At 43.6% G+C, this 18,662-nt stretch overlaps 1 protein-coding gene across 1 annotated transcript; it reads left to right on the top strand.

The window, feature by feature from the left end:
- The first annotated feature begins 726 nt into the window (after positions 1–726).
- TRIM4 (tripartite motif containing 4) lies at positions 727–17,626 on the top strand. The gene is made up of 6 exons (XM_042922674.1): positions 727–1,306; positions 6,295–6,390; positions 7,059–7,289; positions 11,662–11,684; positions 11,948–12,045; positions 15,433–17,626. The coding sequence occupies exons 1-6, from the start codon at positions 914–916 to the stop codon at positions 16,017–16,019; spliced, it is 1,428 nt and encodes a 475-aa protein (XP_042778608.1). The 5' UTR covers positions 727–913; the 3' UTR covers positions 16,020–17,626.
- The last annotated feature ends 1,036 nt before the right edge of the window (positions 17,627–18,662 follow it).

Here is an 18,662-nt window from a genome sequence, read left to right as displayed (position 1 = left end):
CACCGAAGACACCGGTGGGAAGTCTCAGATGTGGGTAAGATCATCTAACCCGAGATTCTTTACCCTGCCTTAACTGTTAGAAGCCCCATCTGCGCTGGGTGAACGTGTCCGATGCTCAAAGAATGGGCTTCCTTTACCTGGTGTTTGTCTCGGGTGCTTGGGAAGAAAGAGAGGGAAATCAGGGTGGCAGGGCGACCAGCCATCACCCCACTAGCTCGTGGGCGGCTAAACGCTCCCTTTCCTGCTCCCGTCCTGGAATACTGGCTCTCCAATTCACCCAACACCAGGAGAGTAGGTGGGCTTCGCGGGGGCAGCAGGAAATCCTGCCTTTCCAAGAACTCGACTAGCTCTTGAGGGTGGAGGCCAAGAATGAAGGCTGAATGGAAAGAACGGACTTCAGGGAGAGCAAGCCTAAACTGGCCCGGCGCCTCATTCGCCCCCACTCCACGCCCAGCTGCACAGACCTCCCTCACCCCAGGCCCTGGCGCTGCAGCACTCCCAGAACGCCCGCCCGACTGCAGCTCGCCAAGGACGCCAGAACTTGACCTCACCTCTCCAACGTGAAGGACAGGCCAAACTCCTTAGCGCCGCCTCGCTTTGCTCCTCCAGCTTCGGCTCGCTAGGGCTCCTCCGGTCCTCTCTAGGCGTCCCGGAGCAAGTTCCGCATCTCTATTGTTGGCCCGAGGGGCAGCCCGCGTCCCGTCGTGCCCCGCGGCGCCCTCGAGGAGCCGAAACCCCGAGGCGGCCGGGCTCGCGCTCGGGCCCCGCGGCGCGCGCGGAGAGGGGCCGCCGGTTGGCCAGCGCGCGCCGGGACTGGTCCCGAGGCCCCGGAGGAGGGACGGCACTTTCCCCTCCCCGCCGCCCGCACTCCCTCGCCTCGCGTCGGACCCCGAGCCCGGGACGGAGAATCGGCATGGAAGCCGAAGACCTCCAGGAAGACCTGACCTGCTCCATCTGCCTGGACTATTTCGAGGACCCGGTGTCCATCGAGTGCGGCCATAACTTCTGCCGCGGCTGCCTGCACCGCAGCTGGGCGCCGGGCGGCGGCGCGTTCCCCTGCCCCGAGTGCCGGCAGCCGTCGGCGCCCGCGGCGCTGCGGCCCAACTGGGCCTTGGCCCGGCTGACGGAGAAGACGCGGCGCCGGCGTCAGGGCCCCGTGCCCCCCGGCCTGTGCGGCCGCCACTGGGAAGCGCTGCGGCTCTTCTGCGAGGACGACCAGCGGCCCGTGTGCTTGGTGTGCAGGGAGTCGCAGGAGCACCAGACGCACACCATGGCGCCCATCGACGAGGCCTTCGCCAGCTACCGGGTGAGCCGGCCGTAGCGGGGCTGCCGGTATTCCCGGAATACCATTGTCATGCCATGTCGTAGGCCATTGTCATGAGAGACCTACGAGGTGGCTGCAATGCCCATTGGAAGTACGACCTCCCCCGCCCCCCACCACCTGTGCGAAGAAATTAAGCGACACACAGATCTCAGAGTTGGGGTTAAAACTGAGATGGGGAGGGTCTGCATAGAATTTTCAAAGTATTGGCCTCTGGGAGCTTCTAGTTTAAGACAGTCATACCGAGGGGGTGTATACCAGTGCCGCCCAATAGAAACACGATGTAATAAAACTTTCCTAGTGGTTAAAAGAAACGGGTGATGCTAATTTTAATAATATGTTTTATTTAACCCAGTTTTCCAAAGTGTTATCATTTGACATCAATCGCTATGAAAAGTTATCAGTGAGACATTTTAGTTACGTTTTTCGTAATAGGACTTTGAAATCTGTGTTTACGTTTACAGCACATGTCAATTCGGACTATCCACAGTTTGGGTGCTCACCTGGCTAATGGATGCTGTATTAGACAGTGCAGGTGTATATCTACAGGGTTTATAGACAACTGATGATTTGGGAAAAGCTGGCTTGAAGTGCGAGGCCGGGATTTGATACTAGCTTCCTTCATCAGTTGGGAAAAATCACTTACTGTTTGAATTTGGAGATTAATCTGTCCTGCCTATTTTATGGATTAAGGCGCTTCAGTTGAATAAAGCAGTTTATCTTACTTTACTCCAGCCACACTGCCTTCTTTTGTTTCAAGTCTGTTCTCTTTCTCTACCCACACCTTCCATCCTTTACATCTTTTTAGCTTTTAGCTTGAAGACCTTCCTTCATCATCCTTTCCAGAGTAGCCCTACCCCCTTCTATACTGATGGTGTAACTCCAGTGGTCTCCAACAGAATTAGTATCTAGTAAGTACTGGTTGAAAACACAAGTTTAACGATACAACTTAAAGTATTTTGTAAACTATAAAATGCCATACAGTTTTATCAACTGACTACAAACAGGAAATATGCAAAGTAGCACTATGAACTATACATCCACCCCTTCACTCAGTAACCTTTATTTATGCTTACTGTAGGCCAGGCATTGTTCTAGAATCTGGACATAAATGGATAAGGACAGGAGCCTTGTCTTGTAGGGTACATAAGCATGTAGACCAATAAGTTCAGTGTGTAAGTGAGTTATTCAAGTTTGTATCGAGTACATGGAAGGTCTGAGGAGAAATGGCTTCACGGAGTTGAACATGAACTCACTTTTGACGGGTGAGTATGATAGGTAAAGGAGAGGATATTCAGGCCAAAGGAACAGCATATTCAGCATGGCTGCTTGGAATGGCATGTGATCAATGTGAGAGGACTGGAAGTTGCTTAATATTTTTGGAGGGTAGAGGGAGAGAGGAAGGTGGCAGTTAAGTTTGGAGAACTGCTTGGTGTTGCCCTCCTGCCACCTCCTGGCAGTTTCTGTTATTGTAGGGAAGGATTTTTCTAATCTCCCTGGAATTACCATTTTCATTCAGGGGCCCCTTTTCAGATCTCAGTTGTGGTAGGATTCAAAAAGACTTAGGTAAAAACAAAACAAAAAACAAAACAAAACAAAAAGAGGTAGAATCTTGGAATACAACCAGCAATACAGGATAATTCACAAATACTGGAATTGTTAAGGGCTTTTAAAAATTGAAAAATTCTATTTAAAATATTTTTTCATTATTATTTTTAAACATTTTTAAAAATGTTTATTTATTTTGGAGAGAGAAAGACACAGTGTGCGAGTGGGGGAGGGGCAAAGAGAGGAAGACACAGAATCTGAAACAGGCTCCAGGCTCTAAGCTGTCAGCACAGAGCCTGACACGGGGCTTGAAGTCATGAACCGTGAGGTCATGACCTGAGCTGAAGTTGGATGCTTAACTGACTGAGCCACCAAGGCACCCCAATATTTTTTTCATTATTAAACAAAAGTGAAAACTTAAAAAAAAATCTTGATCACATTCAAAAGAACTACTTATCTGATTGCAGTCCTCCCATATACATCGAAGTTGACAGTGATTACAGAGTGGCAGTTGTATAATTGATAGAGGAATAAAATTACTTGAAATAGCTTTCCAAATAGCAGGATTATATACCTGTTTAACAACTAGAGGTAATAAGTAGATTATATAATATTAGAAAACATAGTGTTAGAAAGAAAATAACACAGGTGATTTTGTGACGTATAACAGAACTATAGGAAGTCCTTGGCAACCTAATTTTATCCACCCCCCAACATTTCACTATGCGATTTCCAAGCAAACATGAATGTTTGACGAAGTTTATGATACCAGTATACCCACATCTAGGTTCTGCCATTAGCATTTTACTCTGTTTATCACCTATCTATCCATCTGTCTGTTCTCTGCATCCATCAATTCTTGTTTCCTTTTGAGGCATTTAAAGTTAATTGCAGATAGTCCACTTCCTCCTATACTTTAGCATGCTTACCGCCAACCAACCACATTCAGCATTAGTGGTGGTTTTTGAAGTCACATTTAATATAATTAAATATGCACATCTTTAGTGTACATTTGCTGAGCTTTGACAAGTGCATACACCTGGGCACCCTAAGCCCTTCTTAAGATAAAGACGATAAAGATTACTGGGGTGCCTGGCTGCTCAGTCACGGGAGCATGTAACTCTTGATCTCAGGGTTGTAAATTCGAACTGCACATTGGGTGTGGTGCTTACTTAAATCTTAAGACAAAAAAAAAAAAAAAAAAGAACATTGTCATCACTGCAGAAAGCTCCTCCATCCTCTCTCCCAGTTAATCTGCTCCCTCTTCCCAACCCAGCTACTGTTCTAATCTTTTTGCACTGACGATTATTTTGGCCTGTTGTGGAACTTCATGTGAATGGAATCCCTTTGCAACGTAGTTTCATCTGCCCCCTCCAACATTTCACTATGCAATTTCCAAGCAAACATGAAAGTGGGAAGAATAGTCTGTACTCCTTTATATGGGCTCCTTTTGCCCAGCGTATCGATTTTGAGATTCACCCATTTTGTGTGTATCAGTAGCCTGTTTCTTTTTCCTGCTGAGTCGTATTCCATTTTATGAACATACCGCAGTTGGCTTATCCATCTTTCCATCACTGCATACCTGGGTTGTTTCCAGTTTTTGGCTTTTATGAATAAAGCTGGTATGAGTATTCTCATAGAGGTATTTTTATAGATGCACACTTTCATGTTTCCCGTATCTAGAAGTTGATGTATGCTTAGTTTGACGCCGGACCTTTTCCCAGAGTGGTGGTTCTGTTTCGCACAGCCACCAGCACCATGTGGCCGTGGGGGAGCTCTGGCAGCTCCACACCTTCACCAGTTTTGGTGGTGTCGCTCTTTCCAATGACTTCATTTTGCTGTAGACATTGTCATTTGTAAGTGTGGGAAGAAAAGTGACACCGACTGTTTTTCATTATTCTCCTAGGGAAGAAAAAAAAAAACTTGCCCTGCTTATTTCTTAGTTCTGTTCATTTTTTTTTTCCTTTTAGCTTTTTATTTTGACACATATTTACACTTCCAGAAAGCTGCCCTAGGCCACTCTTCAGCATTTGACGGTATTCACTGGTTTTTATTTAAATTTTCTCTTCCTTTGGTGTGTGAGAAACCATCCTCTCTGGGTTTTTCACCAACCACCACTCAGCTTAGCTTCTTGGCAGGGTTTTTGTCCTCTGCACACCCCTTAAGTGTGGTTGTTCCTTGTTCCAGCCTGTATTGCCTTCTTGATAGACTCTTACTGGGGGATTTTACTCATACCCTGGCTGCACTTGCTGCCTGTGCTCTAACCCTCCCCCCTCAATCTACTTCTGCAGCTCAGATCTCTTGATCCTTAACTGTTAACTGTACTCATCAGGGACACCCCCCTCCAAACTCAATTTAGTAAAGTCGAATTTAATTCTCCCCCTTCCATTTACATACTGCTCATTTCCCTGTATTTCCTTATTTGGTAAATAGACCACAGTCCTTCTAGTTGTCAAGCCGGAACCCAGGGGCAAAATCTGGACTCCTTTCTCTCACAGCCATTTGGTCATCTGTTCTTGCTGGTTTTCCTCTTGTGTGTGTGTGTGTGTGTGTGTGTGTGTGTGTGTGTGTGTGCGTGTGTGTGTCTAACCTGTGTGCTTCTGTCTGAGGTCATGTCTGACCTTATGCTACCAGGTGCTGTCCCTCCACAGCCATTTTTGTTAATGCTGATCGACTCCTTTTACTTTTTAATAGCTCATTCAGGTTGTTAAATTCTAAAATCAAGACCGAAATTCATAAAAGTTTTAGTCCCCACCCTCCCAAACTTCCAAGCCATTTCTATTCCCCAGAAATAACCAGTGTTAATCTTTAGGTGTATGTTCTTCCAGATTTTTCTTCTATTTAAATACACACATCATGCACAGATACATGTGTATTTGTTCTTTTCAAAACAATTATACAATACTATTGTTTTACAGTATAGTTTTTTTACTTAATAAAACACATCAATATATAGAAAGAACTACCTGAGATTGGCACAGAGTATCAATATACCATAATTTATTTAATAATTCCCCATGAATGGATAATGAATACTGCTGCAGTGAACATTCCTATACATATTATTTTTGCTAGTGTCTTGTTGCACAGATTATTGGAAGTAGGATTATGCACATTTCAGATGGTTTTAAATCCTGTCAGTTGCCCTTCAAAAGGATGGCACCTTTTTACAAAAGTCTCCTACTATTATAGTGTCAGAGGCCTCCCTCACCAGTACAAGGTATTTATTAAGCCTCTAACAGTTTTCATTTTTTGCCAACTTAATAGGCAGGCTCTATAGAGTATTGCAAAGATTTCAGATCAGAATACTTTTTATGCCTAATTCTGTAACTGTCTTCAACGTTTTCTCAATCTCATTGCCTGTTCAGCTCTGAACAAGCAAGATGTTTGCGGAGATGCTTTCTGATATGTGTTTCTGCTGGCAGGAGAAACTTCTTGAGACTCAGTGTAGTCTGACGGCCAAGATGAAGAAAGCCATGCATTTGCAGGACATGGAAGTGAAAAATGCTACTGAGTGGAAGGTAATAGCAGAATCGGTTGAGCCCTTCTTGCCCCTGAGACCCTTCGGTATTGTTAGGAGGAGCTTGCATGATGTTAAGAGTGGTCAGGCCCCTTGCAGATAAGGTGATAGATCAGGAAGTGTGTGTCTGTACTGACCTGTGGCTTTGGGCGATGGGAGTACCACATACTTCATCCCCATCTCTCTAAGGTGGTACCCCTCTCCTTTCCACTTTTTCCTAAATATACTCCCTAGGTTATGGGTGGTCTGAGTCCATGGCATCGTGGAAAGTAAATGGACTTTGCTTTCAGAGATACTGGTCTAGTTGGGAGGCATGATGTGCACACACAGAAGCACATCCAAAGCTTAATGAGACCAAACAGTAGGTGTTCTGGAGGCTAAACTGAGTAATAGATGTGAAAGTGTGTTTTAGTTTAAAAAGTACACAAACAAGGCATTGCTGTCAGTAGTAGAGCCTCAAGTGTCACAAAGAATGAACTAATACTATACAGGCCAGTACAAAGATACCAAGTGAGTATAAATAAATTAGCGGGAATTTGTGGAGGGTGGGCAGGGGCTTTCTGGAGGAGGTGATTGGGATGGAGGGGCCATGGACTGTTGGGGAGTCACGTGCATGGAATTTAGGAGCAAGGGCAGGACAAGGACTGAGCAAGTGTCATGTGGCCGTAGGAGAAGATGAAGAACCAGCGAATGAGATTCGGTGCAGAGTTTGCTAAGCTGCACCACTTCCTGGCCGAAGAAGAGCAACTGTTTCTTCAGAGACTGAGCAAAGAAGAAGAAGAGACGAAGAAGAAACAGAATGAGAACACGTTAAAGCTCCATCAGACGATCACTTCCTTGAAGCAGCTCATCTTAGAGGTCGGGAGGAAGAGCCAGAGCCCCACCCTGGAGTTGCTGCAGGTGAGACAGTCACACACTGAACTCCCTCTTGTCTTTCCTGGTGAGTGGGTTTAATAGAGGAAATGTGTTCTCTCTGTTGATAATTGTGTACTACTGTCACTATACAGTTAAAGAGTCAAAGATTCACCATTCAGAGGAAATTAACGCAACATTTAGGTATGCTGAGCTCAGGTGCTGTGGAGATACCCAGGTTCACTTGGTTTGCCTCGGGTCTGAAGCACATCTAAGACTTTACCATTCATGTTACTTATACATTTATGACTCTTTGTTAAAATAGTAAAATAAAGCAAACCTACAATCGCCAAGGAGATAACTGTATCAGTAGTTTTTAAGATAAATTTGTCTTCCTTACTAATTTTTAATCATCATAATCATAGCTTGATAATAACTTTGCTCTTAGCTTCAGATTTTGATAGGTACATTCATTTAAATAATTTCTAATATCTAGCAACTGTTAAAAAGTTATAATTCTAATTTGGTAGCACTTAGGGGCGCCTAGCTGGCTCAGTCAGTAGAAAATGTGACTCTTGATCTCAGGGCTGTGAGTTCAAGCCCCATTTGGGCATGAAGCCTCCTTAAAAAAAAAAAAAAGTAATTCATTAGCACTTAGATTTGGAACTTTAAGGCAGTTTATTATATAATCTTTACCTTTATATCCTCAGCAAGTAAAGTATCCTTATAGGTTCTTTCAGTTTTTGGATAGGATCCAATATTTGTAACTGTCTTAGATTCCTCAGACTCTCTCTTCCACATCACGTGACTGAGGAGGAAAGAATTGTTGAAGAGCGCTTCAGTCTGTGATTACTTTTTTTTCCTCACCAGGATACAACATTCTGCTCTACCTTTAAGGAAGAGAGACACATGGACCCACTCACCAGTTATTTTCAGCAAGAAATTGCTAGGGGAAGGGTATAGCTTATGTTAATGTAATGATTTCCAAGAATTGTCTACAACTTTTACAGCTTGCTTAAGCCACGATGTTCAGTTACATATCCAAATGTATATTCAGCAGAATCTTTGAAATAACACATTGGAATAATTTTTTAAATAGAGGTTTAATATCTACTCAGAATCTGAAACCTCAAAGATATGCATGAACCAGCAGAATACTTACAAAATATATATCAGCCAACATAAGTGCAACGGTAGGGAAATGATTAAAGAAGACAGAACTGGATTATAGAATCTCAGCCTGAGAGAACTTATTTTACTAATCTATTCACTTATCCATCTATTTTTCCTTTATTTCATCATTTTTAGCCTATAACTCACTTCTTTTCTTCTTAGAACTGTATAGACACCTTAAAAAAAAGAACTGTGGAAACATTGAAAAAAAATTCTGTTGTACCTAATTTTTATCTTTTCATTTGAATGTGTTCTTATACAATGTACAGTATTGCTTTGGTTTATGTATTTTTAATTTATGCAATGATTTAATCTTGCTGCATTCCATCTCTTGCTTCTTTCCTTAGGCACTATGTTTTTGTTTTCTTTTATTTTTTTTTAACATTTATTCATTTTTGAGAGACAGAGTGTGAGGGGGAGGGGCAGAGATAGAGAGAGAGAGAGAGAACGAGACAGAATCTGAAGCAGGTTCCAGGCTCTGAGCTGTCAGCACAGAGCCCGATGTGGGGCTGAAACCCACGAATTGTGAGACCATGACCTGAGCCGAAGTTGGACGCTTAACCAACTGAGCCACCCAGGCGCCCCTTAGGTACTATGTTTTAAGATCCATTCCTGTCGCTGTCTATACAGTACGTTGAACCCACGTGTCTACCTACCACATTTTGTCAGTTCCTTCTTCCAAAGTTGGAAACCCAGGTTGCCCCAACACCATTACCACTACAAATAATGCAGTGAAATCATTAATATCTGCTTTTATTGTTTTTGTTTTTATTTTATTTTTTTTATTAGTTCTTGGGTTTGCTCTATAGTTCTTTCTCAGCCTCTGGAGCTGGCATGCCTAGCTCATCTACATTGACCCTTTTGTTTGCTGGTAAATTCATTCATTCATTCATTCATTTATTTATTTATTTATTTATATTTTTTATAGTTTATTTTAATCTATTTTGAGAGAGAGAGAGAGAGAGAGTGTGTGTGTGTGTGTGTGTGTGTGTGTGTGTGAGCAGGGGAGGGGCAGAGAGACAGAGAGAGAGAGGGAGAAAGAGAATCCCAAGCAGGCTCTGTGCTGTCAGTACAGAGCCCGATGCAGAGCTTGATTTCCTCAAGAGCTGTGAGTTGAAATCAAGAGTTGAACACTTAACCGACTGAGCCACCCAGGTGCCCCTGCTGGTAAATGTTTTTAAACTATACTTTCACCTTTAAGTATCGTTTGTGTCCATGGATTCGGGCAACATCATTTTTACTGTCATAACAAAATAAACATGTTTAAAAACATTTTAGTATAACATCCATAGAGAAAAATGCATAAATCATAAACCTGACAGATTATCACCAAGTGACCCACCCACGGAACCACCGGCCAAGTCTCGTAATAGAACATGAATAGCTTGCCAGGCGCCCTCTGCGTGCCCCAGTCAACACCCCTTCCTTTCTCCCTGAGGGTGTTCTCCCTCCAGACTTCTCACACTGTTCTGTCTGTTTCTGAGTACTACTCTTTCAGCATTTGCTGCTTTTGCTCCACATTATGTTGTGAAGTTCACCCAGGCTGTCGTAGGTGGCAGCAGACATTTGTTTCCATCACTGTGTACAACTTCTCAACCAGGAGGGATTTTGCTCCCCCAGGGGGCAGTGCTGGAGACATTTTTGGTTGTCACAACGTGAGGGTGGCTACTACCGGCGTCTGGCGTGTAGAGGCCACAGATGCTGCTAAACATCCTATAATGCACAGAAGACACCTCCCCCCCAGCTCCCAGCAAAAACTTTTCCAGCCCCAAATGTTAATAGTGCCAGGTTGAAGGCCCTGTTCTGTAGTATCCCATGGTACTAATATACCAAAAACACCATTCAGTCTACTGTTAGCAAAATTTGGGTTGTTTCTAGTTTTTATTGTTACAAAAAAGCAGTTATGAGCGTGTCTTTTTTGGTGTACATGTGTCCACATTTCTGTCAGTTATGTACCTGTGAAAGCAATTCCGAGTCACAGGGCATCTGTTGGTTCCAAACGGAGGATTCCAAACTGTTTTCCAAAGCGATTGTATCAGTTTACACTGTTACTTGCAGTGTGAGAGAGATCAGTGGCTCTGTGTGATCATCAGTGCTTAGAATTGTCAGCTCTTTACTTTTAGCTGAATGGTATAGAATGTTAGCTCAGGCCCTCAGTCAGCACCCCTTTCCTCCTTCCAAAGGGTAGATGAATTTTGCAAATGACTAATGTGCTTGAGCACTTCTTCATGTGGTAATTAACCATTTTGATACACTTGTTGTTTTTTTTTAAAGCTTTCTTGAGGTGTAATGTACATATCTTATAATTCACCCACACATATACCCATACACTTAAAAGTGTACTTTTTATCATTAAATAAGTGATTTTTATAATTTTCCCTAGTTGTGGAAACCTTACCAAAGTCCAGTTTTAGAGCATCTCCATCACCCCAGTAAGATCACTTTGTGCTTATTTATAGTTAATCTCTGTTCCTGCTTCCAGCCCCTAGACAACTTACTTTCTGACTCTATAGATTTCCCTTTTTGAAATATACCATATAAACAGAGTCATATAATAATGTGGTCTTTTGTGTATGGAATCTTTCATTTATAATGTCTTTGAGGTTCATTCATGTTATAGCATATATTAGTATTGTATTTGTATTCCTTTTTTTTCTTTTATCCCTGAATAGTATTTCATTGTAGACTATACCACGTTTTGTTTCTCTTTTCAGTTGATGGACATTTGGGTTGTTTCCACCTTTTGGCTATTAGGAATGATGCTGCCGTGAACATTTGCCTGACATTCTTTGTGTGGACGTACATTTTCATTTCTCTTGGGTAGATAGTAGGAGCAGAATTGTTGGGCTGTGTCATATATTTATATTTAATTCTTTAGAAATTGCCAAACTGTTTTCCAAAGTGGCTGAACCATTTTATGTTCCTACCACGTCCTCAAGCAACACTTGTTAATGTCTGTGTCTGAAAGAGAATAGATGGAGAAGTAGGCAAAAAGCCAGGAGAGAGTTAGTGTCATGGTGGCAAAGGAGAAAGAATAGGGTTTCAGGGATTGGTTAACATTGTCAGATGGTGCAGAGAGGTCACATGAAGAAAAAGACTCCATGTATCAGTCCATTGGCTTTGGCAGCATGAGAGCATACATGACATTGACAAAAGCGGTTGACAGAAAAATACCTGCTCCCGAAGTTGAGTACCAGATCTCAGGAGGAAGGGGCATAACTTACTTATGTTTTTCTTCTCTTCACAGAATCCAAAAGATGTGTTGACCAGGTATGAGCGGCTGCTTTCTTATGGGGCCTGAGTGGAATGGTAAAGATACAGGCTGAGGAGAGGGGAAACAGGCTTGGGGTCCATAGAACAGTCTGGGCACACCCTGGGAGTCCATGGAGGAGGGATTTTACTGTTGACTTTTGCAAGGGGGAATGGGAGAGTGGTGGTGTGAGCTTTGGGCTTGGAACCTTCCGCAGGAGTTGGGGGTCTTGGCTGCCTGAGTTGTCCCCTTTAAGAAGAGCAACCCTCTGTACTTTTCTTAGGAGTGAGAACCAGGATGTGAACTATTCCCCTGAAGTTCTAACAGTGAAGACTGTGTGCAAGATACCCATGATGAAGGAAATGCTGAAGCGATTCCAAGGTGAGCAAGGTTGGAGCTCCCTAGAAATCTTTAAAATAAGAGAATAAGCAATGAGAAAAGTCTGGAAAGGAAAGAGGAAACAGAGCATACAGCTAGCAGGAAAAGTGGTAAAAACTACTTAGGAATACATGGATGTGTGCTTCATTCAAGAAGCATTTACTTAACATATACTGTGGGTTATAAGGTGCCAGTGATACAGAAAGAAAAAGGCCTAAGAATTTAAGCAAACTGGAGAGGCAGACCCATATCACTTACTGTAACATAGTGGGATGTACTGTTTATGGTGGTATGAATAAAATATTATGGAAGTACAGAGAAAGAGCTCTGTTGGGGGTGAAGTGGGGGGGTTTTCACACACAGGTGACATTGATCTGGGATTTGAGGCGTGAGTAGGAGTTTGCCAAGTAGAAAATGGAGGCATATTCATGTAACCAGAGGGAGCAGTGTGAGCCAAGGTGTGGAGGAAATGGAGGGGAGGGTATCCAATGTGACTAAACCATAAGGTGCATTGTGGGAAAAGGCAGGAGCTGAGGTTGAGAAGATGAGCATAGGAAAGTCTGAAGATAAACTTACCGGATCTCCAGGGAAGCACCAAGGCACATAGGTGTTGTCAGAACTACATAGCCGGTTCTCACGTGCACATCTCTGATGAAGAACCATGTGGTAGGTGTCTACTTCCAGCTAAAATGAAGTAATGGGGACTGGATTTACTCCTCGGCCTAAAACTTAGCTAACTAAGAAAACTAAAATAAAACAGATACAGTACATGAAGAGAACAGTTTTCCCAACCCAGGATATCAGGCAGTGCAGGCCAAGGACCCCTGAAAAATGTGAAACAAATGAGGTGAGCTCTATGATGGCTCCAGCCTCTAGCCTTGAAAGAGCTTTCAGGCTACTGCAGGGAGGGGTAGTGGAGGTGGAGCCAGGCTGAGGAATGGGGCTGAGTCCAGGGAGAACAAAGCAGTGAGAACTTGCAGAGTACTGGGCAGAGTACTGGTGAGGAGAGGGCCGTCTATAGAGAGAACCCTGATGATCTATGGAGGTGCCCCCTGAGTATTCAGCAGAGTAATGCTTAGCATATGCTTGTGAAAAACTACCTTAGGCTGAGGAAGGCCGTTTCCAAAATGATTAGAAGGAACAGTTCCTGGTGCTCCCACAGGGCCTAGACAATGCCTGTGCCTACCAGCCAGACTGGAAAACTCCTAATTCCTGGGGAAATCTTGCCTCATTAGTAGAGAGTCATTAACCCTACACTGAGTACTGCTTTGGGCCCACCTTAAAAGTCATGAGTTTAAGACCCAAAAGGATCACATTATTTCCAAGTAACTTTATCCTGAGACAAACCATGAGAATTTTAAAAATGAGTACCTAACAATCTAAGTTCACAATGCCTGGTATCCAATCAAAGATTACCGGGTATGCAAAAAGTTAGGAAGGCATGACCCATAATAAGAATAATCGATTGAGACTGACCAGGATTGATCCAGATATTAAAATAAGCTCCGAAGGACTTTATAATACAGTTATTATAACTATCCTGTAAAGAGGCATTTGGAGACGTGGAAGATGTAAAAAATCCCAGACCAAACCTCTGGAGATAAAACCACAGTGACTGAGACAAAGAATACACTGGTTGAGATTAATATGTGATTAGATATTACAGAGAAATAGGTGAGTGAACTTGAAGATGAAGCAGTGGAAACTACAAAATGAAATGCTCAGGAAAAAAACCTTACAAAATGAAAAAAGCATTGGTGAGCTGGGGGACAATATCATGCAGCCTTACATGTGGTAATTGGGGTCCCTGAATAGATGAACAGGATAGGGATGAGATAGGAAAAAATATCCGAAGAAATAATGGCCAAAAATTTTCCAAATTTGATGAAGACCCTAAGTCCACAGATCGCATAAGCTCAGCAAGCCCTAAAGAATAAGAAATAGGATGGAAACTACACCAAAACCAGTGTTAAGAGAAAATTTCCAAAGCAAGAAGAGAAAAAGGACGTTACTTACAATGGAAAAATAAAGATGACATCATATTTCCCTGAATTCGCCAAACATTTAAGAAAGAAATCTCCAGGGGCACCTGGGAGGCTCAGTCCGTTAAGTGTCCAACTTCTGCTCAGGTCATAATTTCATGGTTTGTGAGTTCGGGCCCCGTGTCGGGCTCTGTGCTGACAGCTCAGAGCGTGGAGTCTGCTTCAGATTGTGTGTCTCCCTGTCTCTCTCTCTCTCTCTCTCAAAAATAATTCTACGAGGCCTGCGTTATCATGATACCAAAATCAGACAAAGACATTATGAGAGAAAAGGTCTATAGATCAACGTCCCTTATGAACACAGACAGAAGAATTCTAAAGAAAATTTTAGCAAATCGAACCTAACGACATATTGAAAGATAATGCGTCACAACCAAATGGGTTTTATTCTAGAAAAGCAGGGTTGGTTTAACATTTGAAAAATCAGTGTAATTCACCACATTGGAAAACTGAAAAAGGGAAAACTATATGATCACCTCAGTAGATGTAGAAAAAACATTTGTCAAAACCTAACATCCATTTCTGATTAAAAAAATCCCCTTGAGAAACTAGAGAGACATGGAGAGTCTGGGAGGGAAGAGAATTGGGAGGCAGGGAGGCCAGGGAGGAAGTTAGAGACACCGTTAAAGTGGAAGGTGCTGAAAGTCTGAGTGAAGACAGTGGCAGTGAAGACAGAGAGGAGGAAAGGAACCTGGGTGGTATTTCCAAAGGTGGATTTGATAGGACTTGGTGACTAATAAGCCATCAAAGGTCAGAGGGAGAGAGGAGTCAGATAACCTCAAGATTTCAAAGTGTGAGTTGTCTGGGTGAAGGTAGTGCTGTTACACCACAGAGAACACAGAAGACAAGATGTCTGCATGTGAAGGGGTATTCGTCTCAAGAGGATGGAAAGGCACAGAATAGTGAGTTCCATTTTGAGTGATCTGTTAGGGGCCTGTGGAGCTTCCCAGTGAACAGCTGAAACCAGGAAAGAGTAAACTTGCTAACGATGACTTTTCTGTGTCCCAGGGCAAAGAACCAGCCTGTCAGCCATCTTGGTCTGGTCCTGATTCAACAAGTCAGAATTGTTAGTGTTTTCCCAACTTTATGCTGATTGTGAAGACTTGGGGCCATGAAATAATGAGCCCCCTGTTTTTAGGTCTTAATCTTTTAGAGCAGAAGGGAAACGAAGATTTCACTTTGCTTAAGGCCACACCCAGCTGAGGATCAGTTGAGAGGCAGTGGGGTATCTCATCCCTAACAGTTCTTGTCAGGAGAAGGATGGGGTGAAGCTGGAAAAGAGGGGTATTTCTGGAGGAGGTTTGGTGGTAAGTTGTCACATTATAAATCTCTGCTCTCATTTTCTCTGCAGTGGCTGTAAATCTAGCTGAAGACACGGCCCATCCCAAACTTGTCTTCTCCCAGGAAGGGAGATATGTGAAAAATGGAGCATCAGCCAGTTCTTGGCCATTGTTTTCCTCAGCGTGGGACTATGTTAGTGGATGGAGGACCCCTCCGAAGACCACACAGTCTGTGGAAAGATTTCAGCACTTACCCTGTGTTTTGGGAAAAAACGTTTTCACTTCAGGGAAACATTACTGGGAAGTTGAGAGCCGAGATAGCCTGGAGATTGCCGTGGGGGTATGTCGGGAGGACATCATGGGGATTGTTGATAGTTCAAAAATGTCCCCCCATGTGGGAATCTGGGCTATTTGTTGGAGTTCTGCTGGCTACCGGCCCCTAATAAGCTTTTCTGTAAGTCCTACCAAGCAAGAGCCTGCTCTTCACCGGGTGGGAGTTTTCCTAGATCACGAGGCTGGGGACATCTCCTTCTACAGCGCTGTGGATGGAGCTCATCTACACACTTTCTCTTGTCCTCACGTCTCCTGCCTCCGGCCATTTTTTTGGTTGAGTCCGTTAGCATCTTTAGTCATCCCAGCAGTGACTGGTGGGAAATGAGTCTTCCCCCACCCAGGAATCTTTGCCTGTACCCTAGCCTGGGGCCATGCATCCCTTGGCCCTCTTCTTTCACTCTGTACATACTGGTCCAGGTAGCACATCAGTACTGTCCATTCAGATTCTAATTTGATGTCTTGTTCAGCTCCCTGTGTGTGCTGTGCACAGAAAGTATGGTGGAGCCCGTTGGTGGCCTTTCCGGCACCCACTTGCCCCATGTCCCTCCTCCTCTTCTGGTTCTTCCTCATTGAGCTGTTTGGTGTGCACCCTCCCTGTGCTTCAGGAGAGGCAGCTCTCCCCAATGCGAGGCAATTCTGGCCAATGAGCTGGGATGAGAAATGTTCCAAGATGCTTCTGGGGAAAGATCATGTAGCTTTAAAAAAGAGGTGTTTAAGGAGACACAGCCCCTCTTCTGACGTTAGTGGCTGTCTTGGAACTGAGGAGAGCACAGTGACAGTGGAAAGGAAGAGGGAATGTGGGCTTTGCTAGCATTGTTGAACTGTTGGAATTTCCTTAATCCCCAATTTCTTGTCAGAGGAGGTTACTGCTCCCTCACCGTACAAGGCAATTCAGGTTGCATTTTTGTATAGGATGGTCTCTTTTCCTGAAACTTGACAGATTTGTAGACTGTTTCTGCTCAGTCACATAATTCCTCTACTCTCCAGTAAGTACTGATACCTCCCGGTCAGAAAGTTGAGGGAATCTTCCCTTACTCTGCCCAGGCTATGACTCTTTTTCACCCGACCAAGCCTACGCCCTCAAGTGTTGATCATGTTTCCATCTGTCAAATTCTTACTGTTGTGTATGCAACGTATTCACGTCACATCTAAAACATTGGGAGGCACTTGCCAAGTATTCACACTGCACTTCTGGCCTCTTCATTAATGCTCTTGTACGACTCCTGAGAAGCTTGGTGTGACATGGCAATTAAAATCCTCTTTTTACAAGTAAGAAAACAGACCTTTGGGGTAACTCACTCGGCATTGTTTGGCTGGCAAACGGGAATGCTGGGATTAAATCCAGATCAGTCTGAGGTAAAAGCCTGTGCCCTTTTCTGGTCTTTGTAAGCTTCTGGTTTTTGTAATGCTCTTTGTGAGCATTTATTGAATGCAGATTGCATGTCAGCAACATCTCCGTGTTGGGTTTTTACTTTGTTACACATTTTTATCCATTTATATGTGTTTTCCCTCATTTTATCTTTGTTTTCTAGAGTATAAGCTCTCAGGATTGTGACAGGAACTGGGTAGTTATTTTAAAAATAATGATTGTTTCTCTCTGTAAAAGTTGTCCACTTATGGTAGAAAATTCAGAACATACAAAAAGTATAAAAAGCTGAAAGTTATTGGTAATTTCACCACTTCTAACATTTTAATGTGTTTCCTCCCAGATTTCTGTAGACTTTCTGGCAGTGATTTAATAGCACCCTCCCTAACCCCTCCTCCCCTCCTATGTCTCTGCCCATCCTGGCTTGTCTTTCTCTTCAGCCTGAGCAACCCCCTCATTCAGTGATTTCTGCTGAATTCTCCTTAACTTTCTAAAGTACTTGCTGTTAGGAGTTGCACTGGGTCCTCTAGAAAGATAGGTTGAAGTCCTACCTGTGAATATGACCTTATTTGGAAATTAAGATGCGGTCATTAGGGTGGGCCCTAACCCAATGTAACTGGCACCCTAATAATAATAGTAATAATCTGTGGTGCACACGGAGGTGACGTGTGAAGACACAGGGAAAATGACTGTGGGAGAGATTGGTGTCATGCTGCCACAAGCCAGCTGAGGGCTGCTAGAACCTGGAAAAGGCAAGGAAGAACCCTTCCCTAGAAGCTTCCGGAGGAGCATGCTCCTGCCAACACCTTGATTTGGGACCTCTAGCCTCCAGAACTGTGAGATGATTAACTTTTGTTATTTTAAGCCGCTGGTTTGTGGCTTGTCACAGAGCCCTAGGAAGCAAATACACTTGCCCATCAGGACTTCCCCCAGTGTCTGCCTTGTTCGTTTCCGGTCCTTGGGAAACTCATTGCTACCCTTCCTCCATCCTCCTCCTGGGCTGTTGAGCCAGGTTGACTGGTTCTGCTACAGAGTCTTGCTCTCTGACTTCAAGTGGGCTATTTGAACTCCTTGGTGAACAAACTTTATTTTTTCATCCCTTGACTTCCTTTTACATTTTTGGTGGCAGTGATTCCAGACCATTTCCTCCTCTTTCAAGGCTTCACGAGCCCTGTCATACTACCGTAGGGGAGGCAAACTTTACCTCTACCTGTCTTAAGTTTTTGGCTGGGCCTCTGACAAGAAATCAGATTAACAAGAGAAAAACAGTTTACTAACACACGCAGCACACACCATGCAGGAGAAACCTAAAGTGAAGAGCAACTCAAAGTGGAGGCTTAGAATTCTGGTTTACATAGTACCTTTAATAAAGAACAATACATTTGTGGAGGACGCAGGAGGAACGTCTTAGCCTTCCAGGTGTGGCAGTCTGTGGGAAGGTAAATGCATGTGAGGAAACTAATGGAGGAAATGTTTGCAGATTCCTCTTTGGTGTTGTCTCCAGCAAAAGGAGAATGTATATCTTGTCTGCAGGCAGGAAAAGGGGAGCTTTTTCTGGGTTTGCTGCTCTTAATTGCCTTCAGCTCAAAATAATTTTTATGC

The sequence above is a fragment of the Panthera leo genome, chromosome E3 (genome assembly GCF_018350215.1).
Source record: "Panthera leo isolate Ple1 chromosome E3, P.leo_Ple1_pat1.1, whole genome shotgun sequence".
Lineage (NCBI taxonomy): Eukaryota > Metazoa > Chordata > Mammalia > Carnivora > Felidae > Panthera > Panthera leo.
This window is presented reverse-complemented; position numbering and strand designations above follow the sequence as displayed.

Bases quoted from the DNA above. Each gene is read 5' to 3' on its own strand.
- TRIM4 (XM_042922674.1), top strand. From the start codon at position 914: ATGGAAGCCGAAGACCTCCAGGAAGACCTGACCTGCTCCATCTGCCTG. The intron at 7,290-11,661 runs GTGAGACAGTCA...TTCTCTTCACAG, and splicing joins CCACCCTGGAGTTGCTGCAG to AATCCAAAAGATGTGTTGAC. The intron at 12,046-15,432 runs GTGAGCAAGGTT...TTTTCTCTGCAG, and splicing joins AATGCTGAAGCGATTCCAAG to TGGCTGTAAATCTAGCTGAA.